We start from the raw sequence: 13,133 nt of genomic DNA, 5'->3' as shown, positions 1-13,133 counted from the left end.
GGAGGAAGAAAGCCATCGAGAAATGGTCTGAGCTTTTGAAACCCTATAGCCCACTTCCAGTGAGACATCTCCTTCAACAAGATCACACCTCCTAATTCTTCCCAAACAGTTCCACCAACTATTGACCAATAATTCAAATATATAAGCCCTTGGGGGCCATTCTTATTCAAATTACCACAGTAGGAAATAGTTTGTTAGTGGCCATCCCAAGTACTTGCCCCATCCTTGCCTGACTGTTGATGGGGTATCCTTCTTCAGACCAAGTTCAGTCATCCATAGTTGTGGGAAGCTCTTGATTGCAGTTGATGTATATTGCCTAGAAGATGGCATTTCTCAGCCCTTTCCCCTATCTTCTGACTCTAACATTCTTTAAGCTTCCTCCTCCACAGTGTAGATGAATTTCTAAACAGTCTTATTAAATGAGAAACAAAGAGCCAAATACAGGGGAGAAAGCCATAGAAATCAGAGTGGTAGCCACCAACTAACCTTCGCTCACCACGTTGCCATAGCTTCCCAAGAAAGCCAAACCAGCTTCTTCCTGTTCAACCTGTGCCTTTATTGCCTTGCTGTTCTGCCTTCTAATTGGCTTTAAACCCAGCTACATCACTTCCTCGTCACTGCCTGTCTATACAGACCTCCAGGTCTCTATGGTTGGTACTGGGATTAAAGGTGTGCGTCACCATGCTTGGCTGTGTCCTTGAACACACAGAGACTCTGACTGCCATGTGATTGGATTAAGGGTGTGTGCCACCACCGCCTGACTTCTGTTCATGGCTGGCTATGACCTCTGATCTCCAGGCAAACTTTATTTATTAACAAACAAATAAAATATCACATTTCAGCACAAATATAATATCACCACACCACAGTGTTTCCTGAGCCTTGCAGAAGAGGGTGTGAATGTCTGGTTTAGGTTTGAGCACTTGTCCATCACTTGTTCTCAGCATCTTGCATATCAGTGAGGCTCTCTATTTACCACCATTCACTGGAAAGAGAGCTTCTCTGATTAAGGCTGAGAGTGGTAATTGCCAATGGATATAAACATAGTTTAGAGGGCAGTTGGGTGTGCTGTCAATTTAGTTAACCAGCAGAATTAAGTTATCCCATAGGGCCCAGGAACTGCCTTGCCATGGACTTTTGAGCAAGTTCAAAGTACCAGCTATGGATTTCCTCTTATGAAATGGGCCTCAAATCTTATCAGTGTGGTTAATTGTCTTCATAACAGTCCTACCACTGTTGTACAAATGTCCATGGTTTTTACCAAAATCTTCTAGTCAACATCATATAAATTATGAGGCAGTGAAAAATATCAAGAAACAATGACAGAGATACCCAGTGAGCATTGGGAGTCAGTAAGTCACAAAGGAAGCTCTCATAGCTAGCACTTTAGACTAACATCTTCCAGTAACATAAGGAATACGAAATAAAATTTAATGCTTAGCACTGCATTGAGATCTGTATCTCTAAACATCACATTTATAAAGATACCTCTGTGCTTAGAATTCAGTCTTTCTCTATTCTTTCCAACACAACTGCCACCTGTCGTCACATGTGACTTCACTGTAAGTGTTGAATCATACAAAATTCATGAGGACTTCTTCATCTTATTTTGTTTTAGTTTAGGGTAAGGGCTTAACTTCTGTATATCCCTCGTATAAGTCAGTAGAATCTTCAGGGATCACTTTGAGTCTTAAACTGCCATTAAAAGGTTTATACCTATATTCATTTCTCCCCATTTTATACACATTATTTCCTTCCCTCTTTTAAAATCTCACATAGGTTCTTAATGACAGTTTCCCATGTTTTATTGCTTAATAGAAGCATGCATTTGTACCTGTTTCCAGAACATTAATTAAGTAAATTGATGCTAGAAATGTAGCTCCACTTAACAACTGTTTTCCACCTCCAAACATTAAGTAGTGTGTGGGCACGTAACTGGTACTTAACAAATACATGCTGAAGTCAGTTCCTAAGTATATTTGTATAACTTGTATAAATCTTTCATATTTGAACATGCTGTAGTCATAAGAGTGCTTTCACACAGGTACACTGTAATCTTGGTAGCAGGTTTATGGATAAGCACTACCATTACTGTCTCCAGTGTCACATGACAGAGCCGAGCTTTGAAAAGACAACAGGAAAATCAGTGGTGCCTTAAGCCAGATTGTGTTTCCTGTACAGTGTGACTTATTCTCTCTTGGTTAAGAAGGGTTGGAAGATTCTATCATAAGGGAACATGGTCTGATGTCTCACCTGCAAGTGTGCAGTTATTTTGAGTATCATCTTTATAACAAGAATTATCTGGAATTTTGTCCTTTGTGATTTTGAGGAAAGTTGGTTTGGAAACTCCTTTTAGGTATATACCAGCCACTGTTCTTTGATATGTATTATTCAAATAGATTTTTATCTCATGTGTCAGCTCCATGTAGAAATTCATGCTTAGAGTACGCTATTCAGAAAGCATTCTGACACTTTAGTTTAACACTGTTTATTTTTAAACAAAAGTATGGGTAATTCTATCCAGTATTTATCACTTAAGTAATAATAGACCAATGTCTTATTTCAAGTCAATACATTTTTCAGATATATCCCTCATTTATCTATGTAAATTTCCTGTCCTCTTTGTACTCTGATAAAAATGAAAGAAAAGTGCTTCCCTTCTGAATGTCATGGTTCTCTTCTCAGAAGCTATCACCCCTGTATTCTAACTTGCTCTTTCTAGTCTAATTTTACCTAAGAGCTCTACATAACTGATTACAAAATTAACACTGATATTTTTGCCATGATTTTTTTGTATTGATACTGTGTTGAACTGTTTTTTAAGGTTATTCAGAGTTTAACATGTTAGCTCTAAGTAGAAAATTGTCATTGATAGGAAATGCCGTGTTTAGTGAAATGCATCTCTACTGAATTATATGTATATAGAGAGACAGGTAGGTAGATAGATGTAAGAATAGAGACAAGAATGATTAAAGCCTAGAATACATGAGCAACCACACACATTCATTATTTATATATGACTCAGTTATTCATTCTGTCACTTGATGACTACTGATGTGTGTCAGTTTCTGGTGCTAACCATGGGAACATAACCAAGATGTGCAAAATTATTCTTAAGGGTTTTAAACCTCCATTTTAGTCAAAAATAGAAATATAAATTGTAGATTTCTGTATGAGGCATAATTTTGTTAACATTCGCTGATTTTTTTATTAACATGACACAAAACATCAGTGTTTATAATTCAAAAAAGGGCTGTATTAAAAGTGTATACTGAAAGCATATTTCAAACAGAACAAATTTATATTAGCTAATTATTCTTTCCTTCTATAGATACAGTGTCTGGCTTTTGTCTTTATCCAAAGTAAGTAAAATTTGAGGTATATAGATTTTAGAGTTTAGGGATATATGTCATTTATTAGAAAGCTCTTTTGGGAGAGATATTTCTTTTGACTTGAAATTATTCTAAATCTTTTAGAGATTCTTTTGTTATATAGCTATATTTGGCAGTTTTAATTTTTTCTCTCTAAATGAATCAAATTTTTCATCTTTCAGATCTTAACAGAGCAAGTGTGTACTCAAGTTGTGCATAAACCACACCCGGAGCCAGACTCTACAGTGAAAATTCAGAACCCAAGTGAGCAGATTCCACTCTTTACTATTCCATGGTGGTTATATGATTATGTATGGGACTAAATCGGAGCTTGTGGTCCTTCTGGTGTCCGCATTTTTTAACAGTTACAATTCCATTGCCAGAGCTAAGCATTTAGTTGAAAATTACTGAATGTGATATGTCTTACTTACCCTTTTACATTTTAATTCAGATTTTGGTTGTTTATAGTGATTCTTAAGGTGGTGGCAACTTTGTTAAAAAACTCGACACCAAGTGCAGAATTGATGGAAGTTCGTCGGTTGTTTTTATCTGACATGATTAAGCTTTTCAGTAACAGCCGTGAAAACAGAAGGTAAACAGTCTGGATTTTATTCTAGCTTAATATTTTTTCTGTGCTTGATTTTCAATCATTTTAAAATAAAAAATTCAAATATTTTGTTAAATACTCTTAATCATTTGAAAAAGCATGCTTTTTCCAATTGTATATGCTTTTATTTGGTTGTCCTAGTATATTTAATTAAATATATGTATGCATATGCAAATATACAGAATTGTACTGAGAATGTAGTCAACTGTCCCTGATACATTTTTCTCACCAGCAGTGCATTTAATACTCACTGTGTTGGTTTGCCTGTGTTCACTGTTTTTTTCCATCATGTCACCAATTGTTGTTATGCATTCAAAGCTCAGACATGTTGTGCAGTCTGAGTCCGTGAACTTGTCTGTGGTCATTTCCTAAGCTTCTATCAAGTTTTATATGTTGTATGTGAAGCATTGTGGTGCCCAGGTAGTGAAGTTGGATTGGGGTGCCTATAGAGCAAATTGAGTGCATTGTGATTGCTAAAGTTGGTGAGAACTCTGACCAAGAAGAGTTAGGAAGTGATTTTGATTAATAATTCAAATTTTCTAAGAAAGAAAGAAATTTATGGAAGTTACAGAATACATAGAATAATTTTGTACTCAGATTATATTTTTATTATTTTATTTTATCTACATTTCACAGTAGTAAATTGTAATTTTGATATTTTTAATGAGCTCTTTTTCCTACTTAGATGCTTACTGCAGTGTTCAGTGTGGCAGGATTGGATGTTTTCTCTTGGCTATATCAATCCAAAAAGTTCTGAGGAACAGAAGATTACTGAGATGGTCTACAACATCTTCCGGATTCTTTTGTATCATGCAATAAAATATGAATGGGGAGGCTGGAGAGTCTGGGTGGACACACTCTCAATAGCCCATTCCAAGGTAACAGGGACCCAGCTTGTTCTGTCATTGAAGTTTCAGCAATGGCTATAAACTCTCATCTGGTGCCACCTGGTGGCCATTCTCAGTTATGCCCATTCCTTTATCCTTGTTTTGACTTTGTGCTTTTTCTGCCCCTTGGTTGAGACTCTAGAGCTTGAAGGTGGTTTCAAGATCATTTAATTCAAACATAAAGTTTGTAATTTAGAAATTTAGTTTTAATAACACTTAAAAGATAAAGTGCATGTGTGGGCGCCCACTTGAATTCGGGATGGTGGGAGCCGGGTCTCTCCTTCTACTTTCTGGGTTCAGGAATTAAACTCAGGTCATCAGGCTTGGTGGCAAGCACTTTTCCCTGATGGCCATCTCAGTGTCCCCTTAATTTGGAATTTCACTATATATGTTTGTCACAGATGTGAGAACTTGGGGCTCAACCAGGTTTTTTTTTTTTTTAACCAAACCATACTCAAATCTTACAAGCATATTTCATGAAATAGTAGCTGAAATGTACTTCTATAGATGCTTTTAAAGTAATCAGATTTCATTCTCAAGTGAATAATAAATACTTGTAAATAATAAATAAATAACAAGTGGGACTTAGCTAAGTGGATAAAGTACTTTCTATACAAGCCTCAGGACCTGAATTTGGATCCCCTTCATCCACATAACAGGCTAGGCATGGCTGCACACACTTCCACTCCAGTGCTGGAGAGCATGATAGGTAAATCCCAAGGGTTCTTTGGCCAACCAATCACTCTAGCCAAAACCATGCATCCCAGTTCAGTAAGAAATGCTGTCTCAAAAAATGAGGTGCCAAAAGTGATTGAGGAAGACATGTCAGTGTCAATGCCTTGTGAATGTACCTACCTTCCACGTGTGTGTGTGTGTGTGTGTGTGTGTGTGTGTGTGTGTGTCTGTACACATATGTAGTTTTTTCTTAATATATATACTTCAAATATATATATATATATATATATATATATATATATATATATATATATATATATATATTTTGAGACAGTCTTACCATGTAATTTTGGCTGGCCTGGGAACTTGCTATATAGACCAAACTGAGCTCAAATTCACAAAGGTCTCGATGCTTCTGCCTCCCTGGTGTTGGGACTAAAGGCATGCACTTTTAATATTTTTAATTGTAGTGGTGTAGTCAGTGTTCTATTGCTGTGAAGAGAGACACCATGAACTAGGTAATCCTTATAAAAGAAAACATTTATTTTGGGGCTTGCTTTCAGTTTCAGAGGTAAGTCCATTATCATCATTACAGGAAGCATGGTAGCAGACAGGCAGTCATGGTGCTGGAGAAGTAGCTGAGAGCTACATTCTGATCCACAGACAGTAGGTACTGGGCCTAATGGGGGCTTTTGAAACCTCAAAGCCCACCCCCAGTGACATACTTCCTTCAACAAGGGCACACCTACTTCATCAAGGCTACACCTCCTGATCCTTCTTATCCTTCTCAAATAATGCCATTCCCTGGTGACTAAGCATTCAAAAATATGGGCCTATGGGGACAATACTTATTTAAACCACTATATAGTATCTTTTAATATTTTTTAATTATTCTAAGATTCTATCCTTATTAAATTTTGAGTATCATTTGTCTTTGGTAAGGAGAGTAGTAAATTTATGCACACATTATATTCTAGTAATTCAAAGTTGTGATTTCCTCAACCAGTAGCACCCAGAAGAAACATGGACATCCAAAATTAGGCTGAATCGAGTTATGTTGGAATTAAGGTTTGTGGTTTAGAAAGCTCATATAGTTATTTTTAATATGAATTAGAAAAATTATTTTAGAAACCAGATAATACATGTTTTAGGCTTTCTGGCCTGCCTCTGATGAAGCTGCTCAACTCATCTGTTTAGTGTGAAAGCAGACACAGAGAACAAGTACATCCGTTAACATGGTGGTATTATAAGAAAATTTTACTTATCAAAATAGATGACAAACTGATGTGGCCTTTGAGTAACAAGTTGCCAGCCCCCATGATTGGGAAGTTTCTTTTGTAGGAAATAGGTTTCATATCTTTAGAGAAAGGTCAACCAAGAACCCTGTTAGTCCACAGATTAATATAAATTAAATTTGTGTACCTATAAGAAAAGATTTTTTAACATTAGAAAAATTTAGAAGAATTTATATTCCCTGTTGTAGTCCTACATTTTGCATATGCACACCTTGCATTTGTCATTGCTTTAATAAGTTTTAATGTAACAAAGAAAAAGATATTGCAAGTCCATGCGTAGATCATATACTGATGTTTCTGATTTAGTCACCTGTCTACATATAAAAATTATGTAGTGCCTTAGAAATGTCTGTTTACAGGTCTATGTGAGGTACTTTCAGTAGTGGTTGTGATGGGTAAAAATAATACAGTAGCCACGTGAAAGCTGGCATAGTGATAGTAGTTGTGATATTGGATATTATGACCTGCCAAGTCATTAAGCCTAAACAGTGTTCACAAGTTAGGTATCATATGATGTTGGTTAATATTGGAATACTTAACCTGCACAAAGGAACCTTAATATTGCAGCTACCTATATGATTAGAGACAAGTCAGGAAATAATGTATTGCTGTATTTCATCATTGTTCCCAATCATGTAATAAAACCATTTATTTAATAAAACTAAATCTTAAAGTAATTGTACCATTTTGCTATTATTACTGAATTTTATTTCTCTTAATTCCATCTTTCTCTTGGAATATACAAGACACCTCAGTTTTTTCTTTACTTATTTCCTAGGTTACTTACGAAGCACACAAAGAATATCTGGCCAAAATGTATGAGGAATACCAACGACAAGAGGAGGAAAACATTAAGAAGGGAAAGAAAGGAAATGTGAGCACTATCTCTGGTCTTTCATCACAGACAACCGGAGCAAAAGGAGGAATGGAAATCCGGGAGATAGAAGACCTTTCCCAAAGCCAGAGCCCCGAGAGTGAGACAGACTACCCAGTTAGCACAGATACAAGAGACTTGCTCATGTCAACCAAAGTGTCAGATGATATTCTTGGAAGTTCAGATAGACCTAGCAGTGGAGTGCATGTGGAAGTGCATGATCTGCTAGTTGATATAAAAGCAGAGAAAGTGGAAGCAACAGAAGTAAAACTTGATGATATGGATTTATCGCCGGAGACATTGGTGGGCGGAGAGAATGGTGCCCTCGTGGAAGTGGAGTCCTTGTTGGATAATGTTTACAGTGCTGCTGTTGAGAAACTCCAGAACAATGTGCATGGAAGTGTGGGTATTATTAAAAAAAATGAAGAGAAGGACAATGGTCCGTTGATTACACTAGCGGATGAGAAGGAGGAGCTTCCTAATACTAGCACATCCTTCCTCTTTGATAAAATACCGAAACAGGAAGAAAAACTGCTTCCAGAACTTTCTAGCAATCATATTATCCCGAATATTCAAGACACCCAAGTACATCTTGGTGTCAGTGATGATCTTGGATTGCTTGCTCACATGACTGCAAGTGTAGATTTAACTTGCACATCAAGCATAATAGAAGAGAAAGACTTCAGAATCCATACGACTTCAGATGGAGTGAGCAGTGTCTCTGAAAGAGACTTAGCATCATCAGTTAAGGGATTAGACTATGCTGAAATGACTGCTACAACTCTGGAAACAGAGTCTTCCAATAGCAAAATTGTACCAAATATTGATGCGGGAAGTATAATTTCAGACACTGAGCGATCTGATGATGGCAAAGAATCAGGAAAGGAAATCCGAAAAATCCAGACTACTACTACAACACAAGTAAGCCATCCCATGTGATTCCTAGAAGTAAACAAAAGAATCAGATAGGCATTGAGTTGTTAGGTGCAAAGTGGTTTCCTAGAATGACACTACACTTAAATTCATGTAATTTATAACTTACAGAACTGCGTGCTATGGCATATACATATGAAATTCAAGTGATCTGACTTATACTACCAATTCTGCCACATTTCTCTTAATTTTGCTCAGCCTCTTTGGGTCTCTGACTCTTCTGTCATATAAGACACTGTAGTAGATTAAAATATGACTGCTAAGGTCTTCTGCCCATTCTTACAGTTTGTGTCTACATTTATACCTTTGTACTTGAGCTCTTCATTCTAACCTTGTACTCCAGGCCAGTCCTGTTCTGGGGATTATAGAAAAAGGACTTGCAGCCAGCTTGAACAGATGCATGAACAATAGGGAAAGGACTGTTATCTGTCCATGCCTACTGTGCTCCAGACACTGTAGATGTTTTCAGATTCAGTCCTCAACCACACTTTGGGAGGTAGGTAACATAGCTGAGAATATGTGGAGTTAGGAGCAATGAGAACTTTCTTTGCAAACACAGCAGTAGAACTTGTTACTTTTAAAAAGGAAGCTGCTTAGGCCTGGTGGTTAGTGCTGTGGTTTTGGACAGTTTGTAGTACAGCTAAAACAAAACAAAACAACAACAACAAAAACACTATGTCTTGTGAGACAAACTTGTGACTACTTAATTTTTGGACTAAATCAATATTTATGGTTAGAAATTGATGAGATTATAATGACATTTAAGGATTTGAATTCCGTTAAAACCCTATGGACTTTCCTCCTGCCTCTTCATGGTAAGTTTGTTTCCATTCCACCTATACTGGAAAGAATAAACCATGTCTTACTCTTGTCTTTGTACTCTAGTAAGAGTACTGGAGTGTATATTCTATATGTGGGAAAGGTGTGTTTATTTTTTGTTTAACTGCCAATTTCCATTTTGGTGGCAGTTGTACTACAGTGATAATTGGCAGGGAGAGAGGATATTGAACAAGGTGAGATTTCAAATAAAAAAAACCAGATCATTGCTTACTAGGCATAATATTCCTTAGGTTTGCCTATTTTTCATTGAGAATGCACAGGCATTTTTCTGGCTTCTTTTCTTACATCATACAGTGTGTTTGTTTTTTATTGAAGTATTGTGAATGAAATGCACTTTGAAGTTAATTTCAGTCCCTCCAGTGATATTTCTTTACCGAGTATTTTTAGTTATAATTAATTGATGGTGTGTATCCATTGCCCCTATTCATGCATACTAAGTTCCACAAAGGTCATCTTATACTAGTGTGAAGATCTGTGATTAGGGAAAAGGGATCTGGTTTTAAGTGAGAACTTTAGAGCTGTTTTTTGATGACCTTGGTTAGATTCTGCAGTATCAAAGCAGAAGCCCCAATAGCAGACTTTAGATGAATCTAAAGGATTTCTGTGCAGGTGTTTGAAATGCACTCACCTACTAAAGTCACATGTAAGGCTCCTACTCACTCTGTTATGCACACTGGTTTTTGAATCTCACATCTCTTTTGTGCTCCACAAAAGTTTACCTTCTCTTTGTATAGGCTGTTCAGGGCCGGTCTGTTACCCAACAAGACCGAGATCTCCGAGTTGACTTAGGATTTCGGGGAATGCCAATGACTGAGGAACAGCGGCGTCAGTTCAGTCCTGGCCCCCGGACTACCATGTTCCGGATTCCGGAGTTTAAGTGGTCTCCAATGCACCAGCGGCTTCTCACTGACCTGTTGTTTGCGTTAGAGACAGATGTTCATGTGTGGAGAAGGTACAACTATTTCTTTTCTATATTTTGATCACCTTCATTTGAGAAATTGAATTTTTTTATTTTTATTTTGCATGTGTGTTTATTTTGCTTTGTATCTGTGTCTGCCTACAATGTGCATGGCCTGGTACCTGCTAAGGTCAAAGGAGGGTGTTGGATATTCTGGAACTGGAGTTACAGATGATTGTAAGTCAGCATGTGGGTGCTGGGAATTGAACTTGGATCCTCCACAAGAATAACAAGTGCTCTTAATCATTGAGCCAGCTTCCCAGCATGAGAAAATGAATATTTTTATTGAATGATTTCTGTCATCCAATAAAATTCACAAATTTGTTTTAAAAATTAAATATTTAAGTTTTTAATAGACAAATATTTATATAAAGTATACTTTTTATGATGTTTGGAGCACACATCTCTAGGTATGTAACAATTTAGCTTAAGACAGTTAGAGCAGAATTTTAAAATCTATCTAGCATTGCTCATTCTACACAATTCAAGAATTAAAGACCAGCTTTTGTTTATACTTCTGTAATTGCATATTTTCTTGTTAAACTCAATACTATGAGCTATATTATTGTTAAGTAACAACAATAAATAACACTTAGTACTAAAATAAAATCTTAAAGTAGCCTTTAACATGTATGTTGTTAGAACCAGTATGTATAAGCAGTTAGTGGATGTTTAAATCTATCTGAATTCAGTGTTTACTTTTTTTAAATTTCAATATAGTTTTCTAATAGCAGATTCACATTTCTCAATCAGGAGATGTATCATTCACATGTGCACGTGTGTAAATTTTGGAAGTTGATGGCTGTCAGCAGGAAAAATACCTCGTTTTCAGAGATTTGTTCCACTCGGTCACGTCTCAGGCTGAAGTTGACTTCCCAACTTCTCTTGGTTTTCCTTTAGGATAAGGGCGGTGACTTGAGGTTGTCTGTGTTAAAAGGCAGACTCTCATAAGGCAGACTCTCCCTCCCTTCTCTCTCCATCTTCTTCTTTTTCTATTTTTTCCTTTTCTTCTTTTCATCAACATTTTTTCCTACTGAATGGAGCCCCTTAAGAAATTTCTTCCATACTGTCTATCAGGGTTGTACATTCATTTGGAAAACATCCCCCAAAAAGAAATATGATTCTAATGACTAGGCTGTGTGGATCAATTCTGATTAACAATCCAGTAACTGGTGAGGCCAACTCATCTGTGGGAAGCTGACATGACTGTTGTGGAAGTTGCCAGTGTATTTGCCAAGGGAGTCTTTAAGTTTGATCTCTCTTCACAAGCGAGGCGTAGACTCGTGCTAATGTTGGTGCGTGCTGTGTGCCTTTAGATGACTGAGGAAAAGAAATAGCATGACTAAACATGAAAGTCTATGTACGAGGGGAAAAATGGGATTTGCCCCATTTCCTCCGACAACAAACTGTGTGTCTTTGCTTTTTTTATGGATGCTCAGGAAAAGTTTCAAACATAAGTGTATACAAATTTAAAGACTACATTTAGGCTAGAGGAGAACATCTAATCACACTAAAACAGTATATTTCTTTGGCACCTTCATTGCATGTTTTCTACGGGAAATCCTGCTGCTAACTTCTTCTGTGGCCTCCCTTTTCATTCACAATAATTCTTGGACTTCTGCCAGTTTTCCCTCAGTGATGCTTCACATCACACATTTCTTCATGGGTGTGAAAGATGTGCTCAGAACCACAGCTGGAACTTTCTCTCTGCGGGCTCTCAGCTGGTTTGCTTCCTAACACAGAACAAGCAGATGCAACCAAACTAGTTCTAGTTAAATTCATGTGGCCACTCAGATGTCTCAGAAGCTAGTTAATAATCAGAAATGTGAAATGGAGGATTATTTTCCCAGGCTACTTTTGTGGTTAGTTTAGTCTTTGGAGTACTGATGTCCATTCTTAAACAAACCAAGAAAGAACAAGAATAGCGTATTTTCTAAATATGGACACAAAACCCTGCAGGAATAACTTTTTGACAAAATGCCTGAATTATGAGTTGTTTTTGTTTTAATAATTCCATTTTAAATTTGTCTAGCACTTCTCTATTTTGTAATTGTTTTCATTTTAAAATTTTTATTCTGAATAAAGTATCTAAACCCCTTACATTTACATGAAGGAAATAAATGTGTTTTTTTCTGTTTCAGCCATTCTACAAAGTCTGTAATGGATTTTGTCAACAGCAATGAAAACATTATTTTTGTACATAACACAATTCACCTCATTTCCCAAATGGTAGACAATATCATCATTGCCTGTGGAGGAATTTTACCTTTGCTCTCGGCAGCTACATCACCAACTGTAAGTTCTTTACCTCCACCTAGTGGTTATATTTTGTAATGACATGAGTTGAGGATTCCAGTCATTTGAAAAACAAGCAGATTTTTAACAGTGTCTCCTACAGGAACTCTTATGCCATTTATTAGATTTACATTCCAGTCTCTTTTATTTACCAGTATTTGGGTCATATTGTGTATATTTATTAGAGTATTTCTCAATTATTTCTGGTGAAATCTTTTAAGAACTACAATTATATAATTTTTTTTAACTTTTATATGCTGTGTATCTCTTTAAATCTTATATAGTAAGCTGTTAAAGTCCATTTGTAATGTAATATAACCTTAATTACCAATTTTATATTAAAATATCTATTTCTCTTTCTTTATAAAACATGAAAAATACTAATATAATCAATTTGG

At 36.4% G+C, this 13,133-nt stretch overlaps 1 protein-coding gene across 8 annotated transcripts in view; it reads left to right on the top strand.

Moving 5' to 3' along the window:
- The window catches only part of Nbea (neurobeachin), a 545,747-nt gene that overhangs the window by 150,696 nt on the left and 381,918 nt on the right, over positions 1-13,133 (top strand). For all 8 annotated transcript variants that reach the window (XM_076574103.1, XM_076574106.1, XM_076574104.1 and 5 more), the window contains 6 exons: positions 3,554-3,635; positions 3,840-3,963; positions 4,664-4,856; positions 7,614-8,630; positions 10,217-10,434; positions 12,582-12,735. In XM_076574103.1, coding sequence (XP_076430218.1) covers positions 3,554-3,635; positions 3,840-3,963; positions 4,664-4,856; positions 7,614-8,630; positions 10,217-10,434; positions 12,582-12,735 — 1,788 coding nt within the window. The remainder of the gene's footprint in view (positions 1-3,553; positions 3,636-3,839; positions 3,964-4,663; positions 4,857-7,613; positions 8,631-10,216; positions 10,435-12,581; positions 12,736-13,133) is intronic.

The sequence above is a fragment of the Peromyscus maniculatus genome, chromosome 6 (assembly GCF_049852395.1).
Source record: "Peromyscus maniculatus bairdii isolate BWxNUB_F1_BW_parent chromosome 6, HU_Pman_BW_mat_3.1, whole genome shotgun sequence".
Lineage (NCBI taxonomy): Eukaryota > Metazoa > Chordata > Mammalia > Rodentia > Cricetidae > Peromyscus > Peromyscus maniculatus.
The sequence above is the reverse complement of the archived record's forward strand: the minus strand, read 5'-3'. Positions and strand labels throughout refer to the sequence as shown.